At 38.3% G+C, this 25,020-nt stretch overlaps 1 protein-coding gene across 1 annotated transcript; it reads left to right on the top strand.

Moving 5' to 3' along the window:
• Window positions 1–4,501: 4,501 nt before the first annotated feature.
• DDX43 (DEAD-box helicase 43) lies at window positions 4,502–24,734 on the top strand (the record flags this gene model as incomplete). Its single annotated transcript, XM_084202381.1, has 16 exons — window positions 4,502–4,808; window positions 5,374–5,429; window positions 5,804–5,936; window positions 7,238–7,345; window positions 7,909–7,990; window positions 10,261–10,417; window positions 10,503–10,621; window positions 10,912–11,022; window positions 12,843–12,984; window positions 16,371–16,471; window positions 17,190–17,277; window positions 18,767–18,894; window positions 19,496–19,605; window positions 20,327–20,465; window positions 21,232–21,319; window positions 24,627–24,734. 16 exons carry the CDS (start codon window positions 4,502–4,504, stop codon window positions 24,732–24,734), a joined length of 1,977 nt encoding a protein of 658 aa, XP_084058507.1.
• Window positions 24,735–25,020: the final 286 nt, after the last annotated feature.

A 25,020-nucleotide genomic window follows, 5' to 3' on the forward strand; every position in this document is an offset into this window, starting at 1 on the left:
TGCAGGAGCAGATGGTTGCACCCCCATTGCAGCCGGAAGGCGTCGATGGGAGAACTGAGCAATGGCCCTGCCTGTCCCGATTCTGCACAGAAACAGGGCCTTGGGGTTTGCTGATAATTTATCTCACAGAAACTTGGTATTTTTGCCTTAAATGAGATGCTTGAGTCCTTCTAACTTTAAGTTAATTTATTTAATACAATTTTGTGCACAAAAGAATGAGTTCTATAAATTATGTATGAAAATATTGATGTCTTTACAAAGTACTGATAAACCCAGAAGATCGTATCTTTTCAAATTAAGGTTTAAAATTCTAATTTTTTTTCTTTCATGCTCACCATTATTATTATTATTTTTGTAGATGCAAGTCTTATCATATAGGGTTTTTTAACATAATATTGATAGAAAATAGGAAGAATAGTGAAATAGTGAATATATGAAATTTTAAAGAGGAAGAATTGTTTGTTTGGACTTTTATAAGCTTTACTCATATTTCTTCATGAGGAGTTTCTATGCTCTCTCTTTTAAAAGGCAGTGTCATGACTGACAGTCATTCATTGGTTTCACAAAAGAAGGGCCTGTCTGGCTTTTCAAGTCTTGTCCTGAGCTCCTTATTAAAGTCCAGCTCATGACAACTAATAAGAATTGTTCATGAGTTAAGACAAAGAATTTTTTTTTTCTGATTTACAATCCACTTGAGAATTGTTTAAAGAGATAAGCTGAAATTAAGTAAGAGCTTCAGGACATAAGCCTTATTTAAATAACTGTTTTCTGGTCAGCATGTTCTTCTACCTGAATGAAGAGAGAGTTGAAAAGAATGGTTTCAATGACTATTTTTTGTTCAAAAATTTGTATTTGTATTTGCTCCTGGCTTATATGATCTATACTTTTTATTTAAATATGAATATGATGTTTTAGCCTAGGGTTCAAGATTGCAAAGATCATACACTTTTATTTACAGTGCCCACAGTTGTTCCATATGTTTTGGAGATACTCCTACTTAGAGTGACTGCTCTCATTATAGTATGGTGATGAGTAATTCACCTGCTTTTCTGTGATAAGTCAAATCATGCTGAATCGCTGATGTATAGTAGAACATCTTATGTACAGTAGTATTTCTGGATTGGGACCTGCAATCCTTACTCAAGCAAAAATTCTATGGAATTCATTCATTCTATGAAATTCAAGAATTTTTCTTGAATTGGGAACTCAGATTCAAATCCTGATTTTGTTGGGCATCTGTTTGAAGTGAAAATGGTAATATTCCAGTTATTTCCTGAGGAAACTAATACTTAGCTGACTTTACCCTTGTCACATTGACTATATAAAAAATAACGCACAAAGTACTGATATAAAAAGGGAAGGAGAGAAGGGACATTTTTTTAAAGCACAGAGAAAATCAGAATATTCAGAAAGTAGGAATAAGCAGGAAAAGAAAATATAACAGCAAAGGAATGGAGGAAAATAGGGTTTAAACACCCGAGGCTAAATTCATCCTTGGATGGCTTCACTGACTTCAATGAATTCACTGCCCAACTGGGTGAAGCTCAGCCTCCATTGGGATAATCAGACTCAGTTCCATTGACCTTACAGGAAATGAACCACCTGTACCAGAAATGAACTTGCCTCTCTGGGCCAACTTTTATCCTGACTTCTATGTCATGCAATCCGTTTGGATTCGCTGGGTTTGAATGAAACATGGAAAAGAATTTGTCCCAGGTATTTCTGCTTCACTTTTTTTTTTCAAGTGTGTTAATTGACTTTATTCAAATGGATTACAACATCACACAATGTGCTGTCACTGTCTAAAAAGATTAATTTGTTTTTGAAATAAGATTTGTCCCCTGCAACGTCAGTGGAAGCATGTAATATTTAATATTTTCCTATCTATTCATCTGGATGCAAATGTGGCCATTCACTCAGCTGTGGCCACACACAGGACAATTCGACATAGCCAATGTCATCTGCTATTGGAAGCATTTTTGACTTCTTTGAAAGACAAAAAGAAAGTTTCGTACCGGGCTTAGAAAGCACGATGGCTGCTTCCACTGACACTGCAACATTAGCCAGTACATTACAATGTTAATTGTAAATTCTTGAAAAAGTTGAATCCATATTGTTGTTAATAAAAATGACTTGAAAAGTACCGTGACTACTGAGTTTTTTCCTTATATAAAAGATTGTATGGTGGGACCACATATTAGGCAAGAAAAAACAATTAAGCTTGCTCATTGTTTTCCTTTTGAAGTTTTGTAATTTTTTAATAAGCGGACCAAAACGCCACAAAGGAAGTTTATTAGAACAAAATGTGCAGAAACCAGTTTGACATGTTCAGTAACTGCTTACAGCAGCTTACTTTCACTTAATGTTGCAACTCCTCTATGAAAATGAGCTTGGAAGTTATTGCTGCCTTCCCTGTTTGATAAAGGGCAGTGGGGACCAGTATTGGCAACTGGGGACCTGTGTGGGAAGCAGGATTTCTCATGAAAGGCACATCTGTCATCTCAGTTTAACTTGAGGCTTAGGTGAAGCTGTTTCTTCTGCATTTGATTGTGAAAGTTGCTGTAGTAGAATGTTACTGCACCAAACCTGAATCACTCATTTGCAACATGCCTACTTTCACCACTGTGCTCTTTCTACAGCCTGGCTGAAGACAAGCTTCACTATTTGAGTGTAAAATACTAAATATAAAGAGCCTCTTCTTGTGATGAAGTCACTGCCTTTGTGGAGGCTTCAAGATTGGACTCAGATATTTCAATGTGCAGGTGATCCCCAGCCTCTCTGATGAACATCACCATAAGATACTGAAATTTAAAGCCATGGTTGCCAGAAAGGGAGGTTTTCCATGTCAGCCAATGTGAACACTACCAAGCTCTGCCTAAGAATAAACACGGGACAGGAAAAGAAGCAAACATACACATTCTCTTCTTGTGTTAAAGAAGGCAGCCTTGCTTCCTGTGTGCACAGAGCTGTTAGGGAAGGGTCAGAAGAGAGCAGAGAGTAGTTTTTCCTGTTGGGTTACCTGGGAGATTGCCACAATTAGGCACAGGTGGTGATATGTATCTATAAAGATACGTGCATAGATGTTCCGTGTTCAGCTCTGTACAAGAAGAATCCAGGACCCTTCCTAAGAAAGGAAATTTAAACACCCATTTAGCATGTTTTTATGTAATAGAAGGGGTATGGGGTATGTTAGCTCTTTTTTGTTCTCATTTGGTTTTCTCTATTTTTTTCACAGTGATAGTAACAAAGCACTGACACAGTTTACCCAGGGAGGTTGTGGAATCTCTGTCCTTGGAGAAACTCACAGGCCACTTTGGCAACTGGCTCTTGGTGTCCCTGCTTGAGCAGAGAGGTTGGACCAGACGGCCCCAGGAGGCCTTCAAGCCATTCTGGGATTCTCTTTCCAGTATTGTATCAGCTTTAGTACATTGAGTCATACTGAACATAAAAGCTTCATTAAGGCATCATTAAATCTTCATTTGAGATTAAGTATTATGCTATCACTTAAAAAATCAGACTGCAATGTATCAGCATGACACCAGCCTGGGCACCTGGGGAAATGACACAGTGCCATCCTCACTCCCTTGCCTCCCCTGAGGCTGCCTGTCTTTCCCTTCCACCCTATAGACTTTGGGGGCTTCCCACATGTTCTCAACTACGTTCTTGCCTCTGCTGCCTCCTCCTCTTCCTCAGCTAAGCCCAACCCAGGGTCACCCTGTGCCGGCAGAGGAGCAGGGAGAAAATCAGAAAGTATCATCAGTATAGTGTGGCCAGCAGGACCAGGGCAATGATCGTCCCTCCAGTTCTCAGCACTGGTGAGGCCACACATCAAGTCCTCTCTCCAGTTCTGGGCCGCTCACTTCAGGAAGGACACTGAGGTGCTGGAGCGAGTCCAGAGAAGGGCAATGGAGCTGGCGAAGGGTGTGGAGCACCAGCCCTGTGAGGAGCAGCTGAGGGAGCTGCTTATCCTGAAGCAAAGGAAGGCCAGGGAGGCCCTTATGGTTCTCTACAACTGCCTGGCAGGAGCCTGTTGCCAGGTTGCCTCTTCTCCCAGGCAACCAGCGACAGGACAGGGGGACACAGTCCTAAAGCGTGCCAGGGCCGGTTCAGGTTGTGCATTAGGAAGAAAGAACGATTTCTTTGCAGAAAGAACGATTGGACATCGGAACAGGCTGCCCAGGGAGCGGGGAGTCACCGCGCTGGAAGTGCTTAAGGAAACACTGCCCGTGGCTTGGTCTCAAGCACTCAGTGCCACGGTCTGTTTGACACGGCGCTGCTGGAGCACGGCGCGCACCCGAGGCTCCCACAGGCCGAACTTCTCCAGCCGAACCGGCCCCGCGAGCCCCTGAAAACACCGCAGGGGCAGCCATGGAGCCTCCGCCCCCGTGCGCAGCCAGCCAATCACAGCTCAGAGAGCGGCCCGTCCCGGCCAATCAGCGCGCCCCGGGTTTGAGACGCGCCAAGTCCCTCCGCATGGGCGGCCGAGCCGGGTGAGGCCGCCATGTCGGACTGGGACGCGAGCAGCGACGAGGAGCTGGGCGCGCCGGACTGGCCGCGGGCCGCTGCTGCTGCCGGGCCGCTGTGCTGGTCGCCCAGCACCCCTTCGTGGGGCCGCGCCTCCGTGGAGGGCGGCGGGCGAGGGGGGAATCCCGGAGGGGAAGGGTGGGAGCCGCGCGGCGCTGAAGGCTCCGGCGGCCCGAGGCGGGCGGCGCGGCAGCGGCCGCCCCGAGCTGCGGCCGGCCAGGCTCGGGACTCTGCGGCGCCGCTCTGCTTCCACCTGGATAGCGCCCTGGTCGGGGCTCTCATAGGTAATGACGGGTGCCCCCCCGGGCCGGGTGCTGGACCCGCTGGGGTGAGCGGGTGGGGAGGAGCCGGTGTCCCCCGGTGTCCTGAGGGAGTGCATCCCTGCCTTCCGTCAGTCTGGCCGTGGAAGGGCCCCTCGCAGTTCCCGTGCGGCTCCCTCTCCACCTGGGCGCGGCAGGCTGCTTTTGCAGAGTATCCGCCACTCACTAGGGAAACTTTTCCACCCTAAAGTGATGGAGTTGATGTCTGTTTCTCAAGGCCAGCAGTGTGCAAGTGTTCTGAAGCCCCTCTAGTCACATGGAGGAAGGGTGACGATCTCTTGGTCTAGTTTTATTCCTCCACCTCTTCTATTGAAGGGCATTCCCCTGCACACAAACCTTGCATTTGATTAATTGACAGAAGAGTTGCCTACAGTCCCCAAGGGTTTGGTGTCACAAGTGCTTTTATTTGTAGGTACACGCACTCATATGAATGTCTTAGGGTTTCGTAACAAACAAAATATATGCAATTAATGTGTAGGTTTGGGCAGTTTGTCCTAAATCTAATACCTGCTGTGTATCTTTATAACAGGTAGGGGTGGAGCTAAAATTAAAGAACTTGAGGATTCTTCGGGTTCCAGGATAAAGGTACCATGTGCTGTATGTTGTCAAGGCTCTGTTTGGGAGCATACTTGGTTGTTTCTGTGTAAACCATTTGGAGGAAGTTTAAGGGTGTTACAACAGCTGTAATAATGCCACTGTTTTACAATTGGTGAAAAGGAAGTGGAATTGAGGGTGCAACTTGGATGTTATGTGAAAATAGGACAAGGTTATTGATTTTTTTTTTCTCTTAAGTTTGCATTTATTTCCTTCTCTTTTAGAAAAGGGATTAAAGGGCCTTTTCATAGAACAAGTTAAACTTCAGGGAAAAAAAAGATCAAAAATTTTTTTCAGTATCTGTTTTTATATAATGTTTGTCTTTGCAGTATGGAAAAAAAATTCAGTGATGTTTTTGAACATAGGTTACAAGAGGAACCTATGAGTCTGAAGTAAAGATTTTTGGCAGCATTGATGTACAAAACAAAGCCAAGATGTTGATTGACGATATTATTACAAGTTCTGGACAAAACTGTGTTAGAGGTGGGACAGAGAAAGGTAAGAAATGTGAGGTTGGGAGGAAAAATGTTATGGATTGTATTCCATATATTTGGTACTTTGCTGGAGTCTTTTTATATTGTTAGTGTTTTACAAATTAAGTTAACTTAAACCTTGTTCTTGGGCAATGGCATCTTCTTAAAACAGAAATACCAAGATAACATTCTTTTTTCAACTCCCCCCAAACTGACTGCCAGGATTCTGTGAAAACCAGTTTCTGTGTGTTTTCAACAATTTTATGGATGCAGAATGTTATAGCGCTTTGGTTCCTCCATAATACCAATATTGACTCTAGTGCAAGTTTTAATCTGGTATCTGTGGAGTATTACGATGCAGTAAACCTTTGTAAAGATAGTCCATAAAGTGCTGATCTTAGCCTGAGCCATGCTGACTTCCTACTACTTTCAGGGGTAGGTAACGTCTTAAGATTTGATGTTGCACTTCATGCCTGGCTTTACCAGGCTTTCCTGTGCTAGCTGTGTTACATGGATATGGAAATCATTTTTGTTCATTTGGATGCTGCTTATATTATTGGTATGTCTTGTATGTGCTCCCAACAATTTTTTTGCACAGGCAAACACCATCCACAATTGTTGATCTGATGCATTGATGAGGAAGGAGGGGTACAGGAATTATGTTCCAGCATTAGAATAAGGGCTGTAGTAGTTGTGTGTTTCCTTTTTAGATGTGTCCCAGAAAGTGGATGAGTATGTTTCAAGAGTCTAGAAATATTTACAACTACCTTAGGATTTGTGACAGTGTTATCCCTATGTTTCCTGCCTTTCCACTAATTTTCCACACAACTGTGTTGCTGTTTATATCTTCAGGTTAAACTGCACTTACTTAGGAAGAGTTAACCTCATCAGAAAAGAAGTACAGAATATAACTACACTGAAGCTTTATGGTGGTGTTGTTGGATGCTTTAGACCTAAGCTTTGCTCTTGTAGTTGCTAAAGCTTTCTCTCTGCATATCATCTGCTGGTTTCACAAGTTTTTCAAAACCTTGCTGCACAACAAACCTAGTTTATAGCTGGAGGAGAAGCATTTCATACCCTGTCATTGCTTCCTTTAAGTAGCTAAAGATGTTGAAATGTTTCCCCCTTTTTTATCAAAACTGAACTTGTACATATTTTAGCAATGTTTCAGGGCAGAGATCTAGGAAATTATTTTCCACTTATATGTTTTATATCTGCTTAAAATATATGAGGCCTTGCAATAGAAAACATGTGTTTGTTTTGAGGGGAGATTTCTCCCCATGGTTTGTTCCATCAAACAGCAGCATTTTGTTACTAACTCTGCAGGAAAAACCTTGGACGTTCTCAAGCCTGAAAGTAACCCAAAGAAGCCAGTAATAAACTGGGCCTCTCTTCGAGAAAACAGGGCCAAATATGAATCTATGAAGTGGGCAGGTTAGTTTTACAATTTTGATTGTATTATACTTGTCTTTATGTGGTAAATCTGTTGGAATGCTTAAATGCTTCTAATACTTGATTTGGGGTAACTGAATCTTTCTGAGCCCAAATTAGTGATGTATTTTCAGTGAGCTGACCATGTTAGCATTTCTCAACATGGTCATGGAAGATGCTGATTGCTGTGCCAAGACTTAAACCTGCTACTCACATGGTATTTTGAATGTCACCCTTTGAAAATAGTGTTGTTTTGTATGTAGCCACCGTAAAAAAAAAAAAAAAAAACCACCAAACCTAGGAGTTGTTAAATATACTGCTGTATATGTTAGTAGATATGACTTCAGAACTTTAAATGTGGGGGAGTGGGTTTTTTGCAGATATTGAAGTGTTTGTCTCAGCCTTCATCTTTTTACATGAGCAATGGTTTTCCATCACTTCCAGCTAGTCTTCTGGCTCAAGGCACTTTCTGGGTCCTGAGCTTTCACTCTTAAGCTTTAGCTTTATACTTACATTGACTGTATTATTTCTTGCTGATTCAAGTTGGATTTTTCTGATTTTTTAAGGCTTGCCTCCAATTGAGAAAAACTTCTACAAAGAATCATCCAGGACTGCATCTATGTCACAAGAAGAAGTGGAACTGTGGCGGTAAGATCATTTCTTTAGGGAATCATCTGCTTGGCAAGAATTACAATTAAACTAGAGAGACTAGAAAGTGGGAGATAAAATACTGAGACAGAGACACTAATTCTGGGGTCTTGTAGCAACTTAATATTTTTAAGAACTCTTTCTTGGGAATGAAACAACTAGCAGATTAGATTATTAGTTGTCTGGAAAATTAATTTCAGGGATTTTCTGCTTCTCTAAAAATGTTTGATTTAGTTGAATTTCAGAACAGAAAAAATTCATAGCAGTTCACTGACTTTTGGCTGGTTTTTTGCCTTTCATGAGACAGTATGTTCACATTTTCTAGGTCCTTCCAAATAGGGTTGTTCACAGGTTGAATATCTTTTGGCTGCAATTTTTCCACTGCATTTTTTTAGTCAAAGCTATCTTCAAACCAAATTCCAACTTTTGTTACTGTTGTCTTCCTTTTTTATCTGTCTTGTTTTTACAAGTACATCCTGGTGAGTACATGCTTCAGTTAACTGCATCTATTTATTTTGATCCAACAACCTATATCAGTACCTTGCAAGGAAAACAGATCATCTGTTTTAAGTGGTTTGGTTCAGGCCATGGTAATAGTTACAGCCCTCTTTAGTAGTTCTAATGAAGTTAGTGAGCATTATTGAAGTGTTAGCTTTTTATTACTTTTCTTTTTGCAAGATTACTTTTTTCCTTTGCATGCCAGAGAAACTTTGCCACAGTAAGCAAAGCATGGAATCGTTTACAGATGCTTTCATCTTTTCCCTTAAGGTATATGGATGTGTTGTTGTTAGAGATAGTGAAAATTACAGAACATTGTTCTTGTAGGTTAAAAATATGTACTGAGGACTAGAACTGGTGTGATAAAGGAATTTTTTTTCTACTTCATCTAATCAGTTTGCTTTAATGAAAAAAAGGCAGCAACTTTAAGAAATAGTTCTATAAACATGAAGGAAGTTGAATTGCTCATTCTTTTCCTGGTTTACACCCCACTTGAATAAAAGCTTTTTACTGAATGGAATCTTCAGAAGAGTACAGGACTGAAATCTCAATATGCTTATGCAGATGTCATGGTTTAAAACCAGATGGAAATTAAGCTATAAGCAGCCACTCTGCTTCCCTCACTCCCTCTCGTGAGAGAGGGACGAAAGGCAGAGATTATGGATTAAGAATTTACTGGAAAACATCAATGAGATAAGAAAAACAGCAGCAACACAAAAAAAACCCCAAACATTATATAAAAGGTGATTGCATGCAAAAGTGTTCATGGAAGTCCAACCAACACAGCGCCACACAGCCAGCACCACGAAGCTCCTGAGACAAAGGAGAGAATGGTGGAGTAAACTGGCTGTGCCCATGTTGTTTTCCCCAAGCCTGAGATAACAAAAAATGATGATGCCAAGCCAGCTGGTCAGACCATCCACACCACCTCACCTCACCACCATTTGCTCTCCTGGGAAAAGGAACAAAATGGCCTTGGAGAGTCATTGCTTTTTTTCTTCCACAGGAAACCACACCCCTGTTCTCCTGGAAAGTGAAAATCCGCTTAAGCCCCCAATGATGATTTGGGTGATACAGAGTAACAATGTTGGCATGCCAGCATGGCTTCAAGCTCTCCTCACTGCCAGTGGGAGAAAATTAACTCTGCCCTTGGCTGAAACTAGGACAGCCTATTAATAGCTCTAAATTGGAGGAAGCCTTGGAACAGCAGTTTTTAATATAGTCTTTTATAGGAGTTGTGATTTGGGTTTTGCCTGCTTTTAGGGCCTTGTTGTTCCAGCAGGTTTTTTTGGAGCTTGTCTTACTGGTCATGTTCTTCTTCCAAGGTTGTTCTGTTGGTATTCTCTAGAGTATCCAGGTAGCAGCTCTGAAAACAGTTGGGAGAGGTTTTTGTCAGAATATAGAATTCTGACTGATAAGTTGAAGCCATTCATCTGAATTCTGGTTTGTCTTTGGGTTTAAAAATTTGTCGTACCTACTTAACTTGTAATCAGATATAATTTTAGCCTGATAGGAGTGCAGTTCATGTTAATAACTATATATAACTTCAAATTAGTTGTTCTTAAGAAAAAATGTAATTGATACCTCTGGGAGCAATGTTCCTGTAGAAGGACTTTTAAGAAAGATAGATAACTAATTCAGTCCCATTCAAGAGCCTGAACTTGGTTTTTCTTGTTCAAGGAGTTTAAAAGAAGCTAAGAAACACAGTCTTTTATGTTAGCTCTAATTTTTCAGATAATGAGACTTTAAAACAATTGCACTACTTTATACAGGAAAGAAAATAATAACATAACTTGCGATGACTTGAAAGAAGGTGAAAAGCGCTGCATTCCCAATCCTGTTTGTAAATTTGAAGATGTATTTGAGCATTATCCTGATATTATGGCCAACATAAGAAAAGTTGGTTTTCAAAAGCCTACACCAATTCAGGTATGTCTTCAATTTCAATGACTATTTAACTGCACCTTAAGAGAAAAATGAAGACTACATTTAAGTATTTGTTGTTTTATGTTAGTCCCAGGCGTGGCCAATTATACTCCAAGGAATTGATCTTATTGGTATAGCGCAGACTGGTACTGGGAAGACATTAGCATACTTAATGCCTGGATTCATTCACTTGACTTCACAACCAATGTAAGGACTGCTCACAGGTCTGATTTGTTTAGCTGTGCATACTTCCCCCTGCACTTACTTCCTCCTGCACCCAACTTCTGAGATGATTTTCTAGTAATGAACATAAAAATCATGTGTTGAAAAACAAAAACTTCATAAGTCTGATGGAATAAGCACCAAATTTGTCACCATAGATTCCATTAGCAGCAGTGTACAGAGAACGCTTAGAACAGTATAAAAATGTTCAGTGTCAAGCAAGATGGACTTTGCCCATCCTTATACACCAACATTTTAAATATGCTTTGTTGCAGATCCAAAGATCAACGTGGGGGGCCTGGAATGTTAGTTCTTGCTCCCACTAGAGAACTGGCACTTCAAGTAGAGGCGGAGTGTTCAAAGTATGCGTACAAAGGAATTAAAAGGTAGTCTTGCTTTTCACTGGCTTGTTAAGTAATATCTTTTTTCTCCTACCAGTTGTGTCCTAATTCACTTACTACAATAACTGCATTTAAGAGGGGAGGAGATAGTAGTAAATGCAGAATTTATATTTTCTCAGTTTTCAGAATTCCTGTTTTTACTAATCTCATGGTCAAAGTCTAGGTAGCTTTTCTGCCTCTTTTCCTTCTGAGTTGACAGCTAGAAGAATTATACAGTATCCCATTCCCCACTCTGTTCATACATCCAGGTTTGCCCATCCCAGGTGCAGAATCCAGCACTTTCCCTCATTGAACTTCATGTGGTTGATGGTTGCCTCTGATTTGTCAAGGTCTCTGCAGGGCCTCCCTGCCCTGGAGGGACTCAGCAGCTCCTCCCAGTTTTGTATCATCTGTGAACTTGCTTAGTACCTCTTCCAGTCCTGCCTCCAAGTCATTTATGAAGATGTTATGAGGGCCAAGGATGGAGCCCGCTGGGGCCCTTCTAGTGACAGGTCACCAGTCTGATGTCACCCCATTCACTGTAATCCTGACCTGTGAGCCAGTTGCTCACTCATCCCATCATGTGTTTATCCAGCTGTTTCAAAACCAACAGGCTTCCATTGATCGTCCTGGTGGGTTACATTATCATAAAAGGAAGTCAGACTTGACAAGCAAGAATTCACCCTCATGGAGCTGTGCTGGCTGTGGCCAGTGACTACATTGTCTTACCTCCCAGCATAATCTTCTCCATAACTTCATCAGGAACCTTTCTGGAGTCCAAGGACCGCTCAAAAATCATTGAGAGACTTTGCAATGACATCAGCCAGCTCTTTGAGGATTTTTGTACAAATCCCATTATGCCCCATAGATCTGTAGAAATCCAGCTGGAGCAGCAGATCCTGCATAATTTGCAGCTCAGCTGGGAGTGGATCATTCTCACAGTTGTGTTTCTCCAGCTCAGGGCACTGAAATCCCCTTGATGCATCATCTGTACTGAAGACACATTAGACAGCTCTGCCTTGTCTTTGTCCCTGTTTTTAAGGTGACCATCTCATCCTGCAATGGGCCAATATTATTTTTGCACTTCCTATTGCTACCTTCTCCGTAGAACACACCTGGCTTTCTTTTCTAAGAGATTGCTGAGTAGTGTCCAGGCTCTAGCCCGCACAAGTCTTTTTGTAATGTCATCTTCTAGCACATTGGCCCTGTCATATTCCATCTTTTTTTTTTTTTTTAAATTAAACTTTATGATATTTTCATCTGCCCATTTCTCTAGCTTTTTTGTGGTTCTTCTGGTAAAAGCCTAATTCTCTTGAGTGTATCAGCTCTTTCCCCAGTTTGGTTTCATCCACAAACGTGCCAAGTGTAGATCTTGATTGAAGCAACTAACAGACATTACTGTACTCTGAAACTTGCTTTTAGGGATCTCTGTTAACTTTGTGTAGCACTCTGAATGCATATTACCATCACCCCAACAGCAAAACATCTCCCTTTTGATGTAACTGTTGGGAAAATCATGCATCCTTTCATATGTTCATCTATTTTTTGTGTAAATATTTTCAGAACAACCCAGAACATATGAGCTATCTTCCTTTCATGATTTTTTCACTGCAGTTTAAGTGGAAAACTATTGCTGAACTGTTGAGGGAGTGTCATTCAGTGTTAATTTTATTAATTACTGCAATACTGTCAATCACACTTACTGTAGTCCTTCCACTTGTTAATACCAGGTGACACTTTTAAAGCAACATGCTGGCATTTATTTGAAAAGGATTGACTTTAGCTGCAATTTAATTCACTGCATCTTTAAAACTTCTATTTTACAGTATTTGCGTCTATGGTGGTGGGGACCGAAAAGGACAGATAGACACGGTTACCAAAGGTGTGGATATTGTTATTGCTACTCCTGGCAGACTGAATGATCTTCAAATGAACAACTTCATAAATTTGAAGAGCATAACATATTTGGCAAGTAACTGATATGCAATGAGTAATGCACCAGCTGGGAAATGGTTGACTCAGTTTGAATTTAAGCTTTAATGGAGTTTTCTTTAAACTTCCAAAGTATTAATTACAATACAGCTTATCACTGATATTGGTGTTGGAGGGATGATTCATACTTACTGTAATTGCATTGCAGATGTGAAATATTCCCTAGGAAAAATAGGCTTCTAGCAGAGCAAGCAGTTTAAAGATGCTAAATTGTTTTTTTCAGTAATGGCATTCTAAAATTCATTTTGTCAGCATTAGTTACTAACGGATGAAATGCCTTTCTGAAGTTGTCTTTTCCTTTTCTTTTTAAAGGTTACCAGTGTCTTGATTTTTTTTTTTATTAGAACTTGTGTGGTAGCGGAGTCACACACAGATATTTAAATGTTGGGGGACTGACTTTCTTTTGATCTCAGTGGGCAAACAGCCTTTTAAACATTATTATAATCCTTATATCATCATCTCATTTTTGCCTTTTCCTGTGCTGAACAGGTAAGACCATTGCTGTTTGAAAAATGCTTCATTATATTCAGTTTATTTCTAACTTGTCTTTGAATTGTTGCCTAGTTTGGCCATGCTCTCTGTCCACCCCACTACCCTGTGAGAGTTAGATTCTTGTTACAAGTTAGCTCCAATTCTAGGTGATAGTTGTGAGCTTTGGCCATTTGGGAAAAAAGTTTATTACAGGAAGACAGGAGAGTAGCATTCTGTAGAGAACTTATATGTGATTGCTGAGCAGGAGGAAAACAGGCCTGAAAACCTGCATTATGAGTACTATAGGAACACAGGTCACCTTTCTGCCAAGGTGAAGTGTAGTCATGCCACAGGCACACAGTGCTTCATAAAGCAGTGGGTATTGAACTGCACATGTTTCAGTGTGTGCAGCATATACTGCAGTATGGCATTGCTGAAGAGAATTAACTATCATATTGAAAAGTAAGATGATGTAAAGCAAGGACGAGAGACATTTTTTGTTGCATGACTAACAGCTAAATATTTTCAGAAGAGCCAGTGCAAGAACCATGTATTTTGTTGTAGTTAAGGTCTCATGCCTCAGACTTTAAGGAACTTCTGTGCTACCATAGCCTTATGTGAAAAATTGGACATTGAAAATTCTGTCTTTTTGTGATCTTCCTATATATTTATCCTTGTTTCTTGTGCTTTTCAATATATATGATGCTTTCTGTTTCCAGAGCTTCATTGTCAGTTTTCTGCCAACAAATAATCTTGCGGCCTTGCTTTAGGAAAAAAAGAGTGGTTATAGATTTCACATTTGCCACCTTGGATGAAGAACACTCTTCATTGAAGAGCTTCATTTACAGTTTTCATTGAAAGATACTACTGAGTCTTAGGAAGGTTCCCAAAGTAAACTGAGTGTTACTTGCTAATGTGATACAATTGTTTCCCAAAGGACTTCCAAGGTCAGATACTGGGATACATTTGTTAAAACCCAACCAAATGTACCACCCCCCAGAAAAGAAAAACAACAACACAAAACCAAGCTCTGTTAATTATGTCTAATTAGGTGCTGGACTCAAGGTGAGTTTGGGGTTAGAATTTCTCTTCTTGCCTGATAGGCTGCTGTTGTTCAGTATTTCAGAAGTAAGGTTGTAGATTCTGTCATAAACAGCCTTTTGAGTGTTCAAAATACATGTCATATGACAATATGCTTTTTGTTTTCCTGTGTTCAGTGTAAATCCTTATTCATCAGCAGTCTGATGAAGTAATCTTAATTCTTTGGACTTCATGCTGATGAAGCAGAAGGAAGGAAGTTAGAATTGTGCGTGAATAATTGGGAAACATTTAGGAGAAAGTGTAATTAAAAAATATATATAAATCATGAAGGAGGATGTAAAAGGTAGTGCTTTTATTGTTCAATTAAAAAAATGGTGTTAAACTTACCAATAACTGTTTTAAAACAAAGGAGAGAGGAAGCAAAATTTTCAAAGGAAAAACTGGCTTGTAAGAATTTTTTGCCAAGAAATAGAACTGAAATGAATAATGTTAACAAACAAATAAATATGTATATATTGAAAGATAACAAGAAACCTAAGATTATGTCCTTTAAAGGGCATTTAGATTATAAACAGGATGGGCTTGAATGTGACACATTTGAAAAAATCAGTACTAATAGCTACCTGATATATATTACAGCCTTCTTAACGAAGCAGCTATCAGAAATAAGAAAAGTAAAATTCAGCTACCTGATCCATTTATTAGGCACAGATGCTTCTTTTTCCCTCTGCAGCAAAGTGCCAGTGAGCTTAATAGCATAGAAAGCTTCTGCTGCCGAAAAAGGCATAGCAGGCAACTCTTTATGTAAAATTAGTGATGTTTCAGACTTGCTATTCTATTAGAATTCATGTAGTTAATGACACCTTTAGGAGGCCTCTAAAAATAAAGGGAATTAAATAAAGAAATAGAATTCTTGTCTCTCAGTTGTTAATTTGTGGTTATTTCAGAGATTTACATAAATAATGTACTAAACCCCTTTAATAAAATAATATATCAGAGAATAATGGAACAGCAAAATTAGGACAGTAGAAAGGAATTATCATCTATGTCTTGTATTTCCACATAAGTGACTAGAAATTGTCAATACTTAAAAGCACAATCCATGTGACTTTAATTTTCAAATAGAGTTTCTATAAACCAAAGTAAATAAATGAGTCTCAGATGTCAGTCATCTTTCTTTGTATAAGACTGAAAACATTCACAAGTGTGCTTGTATATTAGAAAACTTTTTAGTTCCAAAGGGATGTTCTCAGACCTCCAGCTCACTTGTTCAATTCTAGCTTTTTTTACCAGATGAAACAAGCTTGTGCTCTGGGAGTTGTGCAGCGTCCTAGTGTGTGCCAGAGTGTATGCTCTGGTTTTTTTCCTACCTGTAATGAGGAACTAAATTGACAAGTGATATTTTGGTCCTGTATGAGATCTCATATAAGGTAGAAATAAGATTTCCCTTAAAATTGCAAACAATTTCTTATGTGTGTTGAGCAGGTTGCTCCCCTCTGGATTTGGTTGGTTATGGGTTTTTTTGGGGTTTTTTTAGTTTGTTCTTAGTTTTAGCCATTAATCTAATTATTGATAAAACAAACAGTTGGGGTTTTTTAATTGACTTTAAATGCTCTTAAGGGAACTGTTAATTTTCTTGTTTTGCCTGCAAATATAATACTGAATGAAAAAGTGTAAAGGAAATTGAAGAGGTAAAATAAAAGTTGAACAGGTTTTGCAGTAAGTTATGGAGAAGATTCTGCAATTAAAACAGTTACCATTAAAATATTTTTCTGTGTAATGTCCTGCTGACAACAAACAAACCCTTATCTGAGGGACTAGGCAGAGTGAATAACTTTGTTTCTGGACAGGTTTTAGATGAGGCTGACAGAATGCTGGATATGGGATTTGAACCTCAGATAATGAAGATCCTAATAGATGTGCGTCCTGACAGACAAACTGTTATGACAAGGTATCTAAACATGATAGTGCTCATAAACATAATGTTGTTGAACAAGTTCATTTCAAAACAAATGTGTCAGTTATTAAAATTTTGTACTAGTTTTCTTTCTAGTTTGGTCTAGTGAGGTCTGATGAGTCTTGACTTTTTTTTAATTTTGTACTGTCTTCTGATTTTTTACATCAAATATAAAGACAGTTGAGTTGTCACAAAAAAAGGAGGATACCCTGGGAGTGCTGGAATTTGCCTTATCAACTTGAAATGCCAACTTACAGTTCTCCATGTGAGACCAAATATATTTCATGACTTTCAGATCAGGAAACAGTATCTGTTCTAGTCTGTACCCGGATTAATTTTGTAATTATGCAGCTTTTGGGAACTTAACAATCAAATATCCCAACAATCATTTTTGTTCCCATATTTTGCGTTTACGCTGTTTAAGAAAACAGAAACTTGCTTATTAGGTATTCAACTACTAAACTGAGTTGAGGCTTCAATAGAAAGGCTCCATAATTATTGCCTGTATTTTTAACCAACAAAATTACCTTTTAAGCTCAAGTGCTCTTTACTATTAACTTAAGATTAGTTAAACTCAATACTGTTACTGCATATCTGTTTCACTGGTATATAAGAAAGGAAAGAAAAGAAGAATATGATGAAATGAATGAATTGGAGAAGATTTGGTGCACTATTCTCACGTGTGTGTGTTTTCCTCTTCACTTCCTGTTAGTGCTACTTGGCCTGATGGTGTCCGGCGCCTAGCAAAATCCTACTTGAAAAATCCCATGATTGTGTATGTTGGCACTCTTGACTTAGCAGTAAGTCGTCCTGTTCTTTTTGGGTTTTCTCTTTCCTTTTGTAGAAGAATCTATGTTTAAGCCAGGAAGTTTTTTTCTTGTAACTAACTGTATGTAAGTAAATGCACATATCTTTTGTAATCAATCTGAGCTTTCAAGAAACAGCTCTGTGCTATTTATTTTAAAGTTTCCTTAAAAGTTCAGAAAAAATTTTAAAAGTATAAACCAACATGTTTGCTATAACAACATCGGGAAGTCTTAGCTCTTCAGTAGAAGGCATAACAGGTGACAAGTATCAGTCATATTGAATGTTCTACTTCACAATGCCAAATGTTTTTGTGTGATCCCTTGATTTTGCAGCCTTCATTTTGGTTGATCTTTATTTGGTTTTCCTTCTGAAGATCTTCTTTCTAATGCATACAAATCCTTATCTAAATTTGTGTTTCCTAATTGCATCTTTCTCAAATGGAGTTTGAGAGAGCTTTGTACTAAACTCTTGAAGGACACTTGTCTGCAGCAGAAAGTATGTGTTAGAATAAGAACTGTCTTTAAAGTCCAAAGCTTCTAGCATGTGGATGTAGTTGCTTATTTGTCGCTATTGTGCAGCTATGTGTATTTGGCTTCAGTACCAGTAGAATTTAAAGGAATAATAGTTTGCCCAGGATCTTAGAAAAGTTTCCTTTTCAGTTCCATTTTTTTTAGCGATAGGGGACGTGGAAGCCTAGTATCCAGTACACTTTTCAGTAAAATAGAAACAGTGTGCTTTTTATCTGTTCTGTTCAGAACTACACTTTTATCAAAGGGCAATTCTTGTCAGGATCGGAATTTGAAAGACATCAACTGCTCTTGTAGCTCTATTCTCTAGGGCATTTATCTCTTTTTACAGCAGCTTCTCCCAGTTGACAAATCTGGTGGGGGGGAAAGGTTCCCATGTGGAGAAAGGATCTTTGTCTACTTGATTGAATCTTCAACTGTTGCAACAAGATCACGATACCATGCCATGAGAATATCTAGACATTTTATCCTGCTTATTAGTTAGACCTTAGATATTCTGTGGTAACCTTCAGAGGTAATGGAGTGAAGTTTTTAATGAACTGTTATTAGAATAGTTAGAACTCATCATTTTAAAGAGATTTACAGCATCTTTAAAAGCCTGTAATTTCAAGTAAGACTGCCAACTTGCTCTGGAATAACATAAAAAATTTGCAAATTAAAGAACTTGGATCTGGTTTTCACTAATAATATATTTCTTTCACCTCACTAATCAGTACCCTCTAAATCTCTGAAAATAAATAGTTTGGAAATCTGCTTAAGGGTAAATTTTATTATTCTCCTAAAGCAATGAGGAAATAAAAATCTGCATTGTTTGAACTCCAAACTGATACATCTTAAAATAATATTTTATTGTATCACATATTACTAGTTTTATAACATGGCAATATGGGAATTAACAGAAAAAAATATTATTGTAATCTGTTTCTACCTAACATCCCTTTTTGCTGTTTGACAGGCAGTAAGCACAGTACAACAAAAAGTTATTGTTATCCCCGAGGAAGAAAAGAGATCTTTCATGCATAGCTTCATTAAGTCTATGAAGCCAAAAGATAAGGTCATCATTTTTGTGGGCAAAAAGCTTACGTATGTAATCACTTCCCAGTATCATCTCTGTTTGGGGTTTTTTTCCTAACAGAAATACTGAATAGTTTCTTAGTTCACATAAGAACTATCAAGTCTAATAGCTGTTCTCCACAATGTGCTGCTAGTAGTATTATTTTTATTTATTTATTTCTTCCTTTAGACTGACTGGCAGTTTGTATTTTTTTTTTTAATATCATTAATGGTGGTGGTAGGTCTCGGTTTCACATAGTTGAAGGGGGATGTTTGGATTCTTGGGGATACATCAATGTGATGTACTGTTTACTTTCATACACCTCTGGTGCATGCAAGACCTGATTAATGGGGGGTGGTCATTGTATCATACTTGAACATTTTAAGTGAAGCAGACAAAAATAATCTAGTATTCCTCTAAAGTATAAATAAAGGTAAACATTTCCATGTGGAGTAGACTTGCTTTCCTGTTTTATAATAAGTATCAGCTGACCTCAGTAACATTTTGTCCTTAAGCACACATTTAGCTTTTGCTGTCACATTACCGTCTTTTTGATTTAAATCTAGATGCTGCACTATTTTGTTTCCTTTTTTCTTCTGTTTTAAGAGCCATTGCTTTATTTCACCCTAGAGCTGATGACTTGGCAAGTGACTTTGGCATTCAAGGAATTCCAGTACAGTCACTTCATGGCAACAGGGAACAATGTGATCGAGAACAGGCTTTGGATGACTTCAAGAAAGGTGAGTTTGTACTGAAGTACTGGTTGGTTTAGGCCAGACTTTTAAAGTTTATTCTGGTCAAAACTTGTCTATTTCTAAGTGTCCTGTCTCTTTAGTACTCTAGAAATTAAAGTAATAAAGAGCTCTGAATTTTATATTTTCTTTATTAATTTGACAAAAAAAGACCCAGCAAACAAAGAGATTGCTCTTCAACAAGATTTTGAATGTCTGGGAGTTTAATAATTTAAGGCTTATTTTACTTTTGACATTTCTGGAAAAATTGTTATTGTATGTCTACAGAATGGTAAATTTAAATGTCAGATGATGGGGCTTTCTGTGAAACAGTCCTGCTCCAGATTATGCTATAGGGTTGTGTGAATGCAATTCAGGGTTATGTGAACACATGCTAATAAAAGACTCGTGCTGTGACAAGAGTGTCAGCTGAGAATATAGTTGTTGACGTTTTTGTTCATTGGACAGACTCTTTATATCAACCAGGCATATTTCTTACTTTTCCTGCACTCTGCTGTTCTGCTTTTGAAATGAAAATAATAGTAAAATGACATTTTGGGTGCTTACTTACCAGCTTCTTTTTGGAGCCAACTCCAAAAACATTCAACAAGCATATTTTACATTGTGTTAAGAATATTAAGTGCGTTATAAGCTAGAAAACCAATAGACTGGAGTATGTTGTCTGTTTGTTCCATAGCCTCCAGTTCTCTTCCTGTCATTCTTACTGTAGGCAAAGTTCGAATATTGGTGGCTACTGACCTGGCATCCCGTGGCCTCGATGTGCACGATATTACTCATGTTTTCAACTTCGATTTCCCTCGCAACATTGAAGAATATGTTCACAGAGTAGGTCGTACTGGAAGAGCAGGGTAAGTGTTTAGCAGAAAATAGTCATGTGTTATCAGTGTTTTGTTATTTTTGTGCACAGCATAGGTGTTTTTCTTATCAAATTCTAGAGGCTACAGGTGATGTGGAGTGGGGGAGTCAAGACCGCAGTCTTTCAAAGTATGTTGTAGGAGCACACTGGTTTATGCTTTTAAATGAATTCACTGTTAAATTGAAGGCAAGCGAGTTTTACACTTTCCTGTTATTGAATCAAGGGTGTTTGAAAGCTCGTATAAATATGAGGAAGAATTAGAAAAACAATTTGCATTGATATTCTGGAATGTTACTTCCTTGTTTATCTCATCTCTTCATGAGCTGCTGATTTATTTAATTTCTAGACAACACATTGCAAAGAAGCATCTGTAGGTTCAAAGTCTGCAGCTGATCATGGTGGTGTAATTTAGTGGTAGTTCTTTTGGATGCTGCTTTCCCAGGCTAGTACAAGCGTGATTTTTCTCATTTAATCATTATATGAATGTGTGTCTCTTCATACTTTAATATGTTGCTATTATGCTATGTTTATTATCTAAAAATCTAAATTAGTTTTGTGTTTGCTCAACTTTAGGTGAATTGCTGTATTCTGATTTTTATGAAAAGTTGCTCTCTCTCATGTGCAGGGTTAATTCTCAAGCCACGTTTATTCTATCAGCTCAGTAATATTGCCTGTAGTACTGTTCATTAGTGCCTAGGTCAGTAGTAAAGGCCTGGCCAGAGTTGGGAGGATCAGCAGTTGTTTCCTTCCTCATTTAGGCGCTCTGGGGAGGCAGTAACACTTGTCACCAGCAATGATTGGAGGTTTGCGTCCGAGCTGATTGACATTCTGGAAAGAGCAAACCAAGTAAGTATACATTACTGGGTAAGATTTCTATTGGTTCTGGGTTAGCACCTGAAGCATGTCATGAAAGTCCAAGACTATTTAGACCCTTCTTGGTGAGTGTTTGTGGTGTCTCAAGGAAAGAAAATATTTTAGTCTGTCTTGTCCTAGATAGGCTTAGCTTTATTTTACCTTACACGTGAGTCCCAGGAAGTAACTGTGAACTTTAACCAAAGTCTTTTATGTCTAAAGAAAAAGTAACAGTTTGGGATGCATAGCATACACATTGAGGTCTGCAGAGAAATAATAGGGTATCTTTTATTTCATAAGATTTTATTCTGTTTGGATTTCACTTTTGGATGCATGTACCAATTTCTTGTTCAATGGTCTGAATAGTATCAGAAGAAGCTCAGCTATCTTATCTGTTTAATGTATCAGTTGTAACGCCTGCATGTACTTTTCCAAGCTTTATTACTGATGCTTGTAAATAGTACAGGAAGTGGAACTGGAATGTGATCTTTTTCTTTTAAGAAGCATATTTTTTCTTGATACCATATCTGAGAAAACAGATAATTGTGTTAATGTTTTTTGCTGTAACAAAGAACAGCATTTTGCCTGATTTATAGTAAACCCCCAGTTCAAGTCCTGACTTCACCTGAAATTTTGTTTGGGTTACAGTGTTTGTTTGGTTTTTTGGATGGGAGTTTGAGTACACACTAAATGGATTTTATCGAGAATTTGTGGTTTTTACTATAGACACTTACTCAGACTTTAAACCTTGGGTTAGAACTTCACTTCAATCTTCTGGTTTATTACTCTTCTTTCAAAGATATTATGTTGCTTTATTGCAAGCCTAGTAAGATGCTTTTGAGCGAGGAAAAGGAGAAAAAAGAGGTGTAGAAGAGTAGTCGCCTAATAATTCCTTTAAGTTGCAGATTTGGAGTTTTTGTTTGGGGTGGGGTGTTTTTGCTTTGCTTTTATTCAGAAAATGCAAGCAGTAATGATACTGTGAAGCTATTTTAGAGGTGCCTTGATTTTTTTTTTTTTTTATTCTGAGTTAGCAATTACCTTTCAAGTCTTGTCTCTAGCTGCAGACTGCAAAGTTCCCAAACTGGTTGTGTTTTTTTGTAATGTGTGATAGTTCAACTGGGAACAAGTCTCTGAGTTCAGAGGAGAAAAGAGGAACTCTGAATCCTTGCTTTCAGAAGTTACTGTTAGTCATAACATTATTCTCAAAACTTAGTTATGTCTGATAGAAAGGAAGTATCCTTACAGACAAAGTGTTGGGGTTTTTTCTTATGACAAAGGAAAATACCATTGTTTCAGTCTTAAAGCATTATGTAAAAGTAAGAGAACTGAAGGGTCAGAATACTTTGATTTCAAAACAAGTTAGTTGCTTTTGTTAGCAAAATCTTCTCTATGATTTTGAATCTATAGATGTATAAAGAAAAACAAGTACAACAAAAAGGTGTCTGTTTCATGCTGAAGGAATCTTTTCTATATAACTGCTTATTAACAAACATGGACAGATTTAGTGGAAAAAACAGTAATCTCTGTGATACCAAGAAAAGCATTCCATATAAATTATGGCATCTTTATCCTTTTCTCACTTGGATGACCCTACCCTAGCTTGTATGTTTAGCAGATACATTGTTCATGAATTCTTCATGAAAAATTTCAACAAGCCACTAGATGCTGGATATTACCTCACTGAGATCTTTATGTTTCTATATCCTCACTTCTTCCCACTCTTGATTTGTGCTTGCTCAAAAACCACTCTTGCAAGAAATTGCAATTTTAGTTTGGAATAAATTATGCTTCAAGCTCTAGGGGAAGATTTGATACTGAGGAAGAAAATCATCCCATATTTCAACTGAAAAATAGCTTTGTCTCATTACTTCTATCTCCATTGACAAGGCTGTTGTGCCTTTCAGCTAGAGATACATTAACTATGTTTGAAACATAGGCAGAATGGACTCTTCCAGAGTTGTCATATTTTGCCAGCATAGCTGTTTACCAGTAAGAGCAATTCAGTACATAAAACATATACTGGTGAGCTGTCCCTCATACTAGCTCAAGAAAAAGTTGCTGATAGCAAATACCAAGCATTGCTCAATTATAAAGCCTGACAAAAGAAATGGAAACTAGTGGAATATGACTTCCTGCTCCACCAGACTTTTTGTCCTGGCTGCATTCTCCACCTGTTCAAGTGTTGCCAAGCCCAGGCACGTTTAGGGAGACTTTAAGGTATTTACATTTGTTTGTACTCTGCTGTTTGCACTGTATTTGTGCCACTGGCAGACACAAATGACAGAGACACAGCAATCATATTAATAGCACGTTCACACAGTGCCCTTTGCTCTGATCAGGAAAGTGATTCTGGAGGGGTGGCTTCAGCTGACGGCCACATGCCATCGCAGATTGCTGAACTGGGCTGGCTTTGATAGATCAGTGATCTGAGACCTCTTGACAGTACAGTTGCACACTGTGCTTTTTGCAGTAAACGTTGCATTAATGTGAGCATTTTGCCCAACCTGGTTTAAGAAGTTTTGTTGGATATTGCCTTCGTTCTCTGAGCAAAAGAATGATACCTGGGATTTTTTTTCCATCGCTGTAACTCAAATAAATCTGTCTGTAATTCTTCGCATCTGGCCTCAGTTGTTAAGAACTCTGAAGTGAGAGTGTTTTGATGATACTATTCAACTTTTCCACATAATTACAAACATGCCAAAAACCCCTGTGGATCTTGGTGTAAGGTGCTCTTAGGACCTCCCAGTGGTGGGAGATCTGACCATTTTCTCCTGCCCCTCTTTCCTTGTGTTTTAGCTTTTTTCTAAGCACGTGAGAACCATTCCTATGACAACACTTTCTTTAAGTCACAAAATTTCTCTTCAGAAGCTCTTAAAACTTCCATAAGGAATTTAATACAAATCAATATTCAGTAGATGTATATAGTGTAATATCACCACTAAGTGACACTGGATGTTTTTACCAGTTGTTCCTTATAACTAAAAGATACATTTCTGTTTGAACTATAATGTTATAATTAGCTGGTTATATGTTGCCAGCAGATATGGTGATAGAAGCATAGATAAATTACTGAAAATCCAGAGACACTATGATGATTATTTTTCAGTATATTTCAGTAGACTCTTATGTAAAAAGAATTCTCTCTGCATTTTTACAGAAGAGAATCTGCAAAGTAACAGGAGCCAGATAAACAATGAAATCAAGTTTGGGAACAAACAAATCAGTAGCATTTTCATAAAGCAGTCTGAAAGCTTAGATTTATTTAAAATTCACCTTGTTTTTTTGCCTGCTTTTTTAATAGGTAGTTCCTGACAAGCTTATTGCAATGGCAGAAAGATACAAACAATCACAAATGAGAAGAGATATTGAAAAGGATGTACAAAGACCTTGGAGAAAGCCCTCAAAATAAGTGTAGTCCCTTGAAGCTGCTGAAACAGAGAAAATGATTTTAATTAGTGTTAGCTTCCATGGGCTTGAATTTATTCGTTTCATTTTGTGTTTGATTGATTGTTTTCTGTACCTGTCTTATTTAAACAAACTTCTCAAAAGCATCTTAGAAAACTGGATTAACTTTATATAGGAATAAATCTGGTTTTGCACTTGAACACTATTTTCACATAATTTTTTTTTCTTGTGTGATGTATGAAACTTCTAACGACATTGTCTACTGGTTAAAAAAAAATATTGTGGCTTTG

Source organism: Fringilla coelebs, assembly GCF_963513975.1.
Source record: "Fringilla coelebs genome assembly, chromosome: 3".
Classification (NCBI taxonomy): domain Eukaryota; kingdom Metazoa; phylum Chordata; class Aves; order Passeriformes; family Fringillidae; genus Fringilla; species Fringilla coelebs.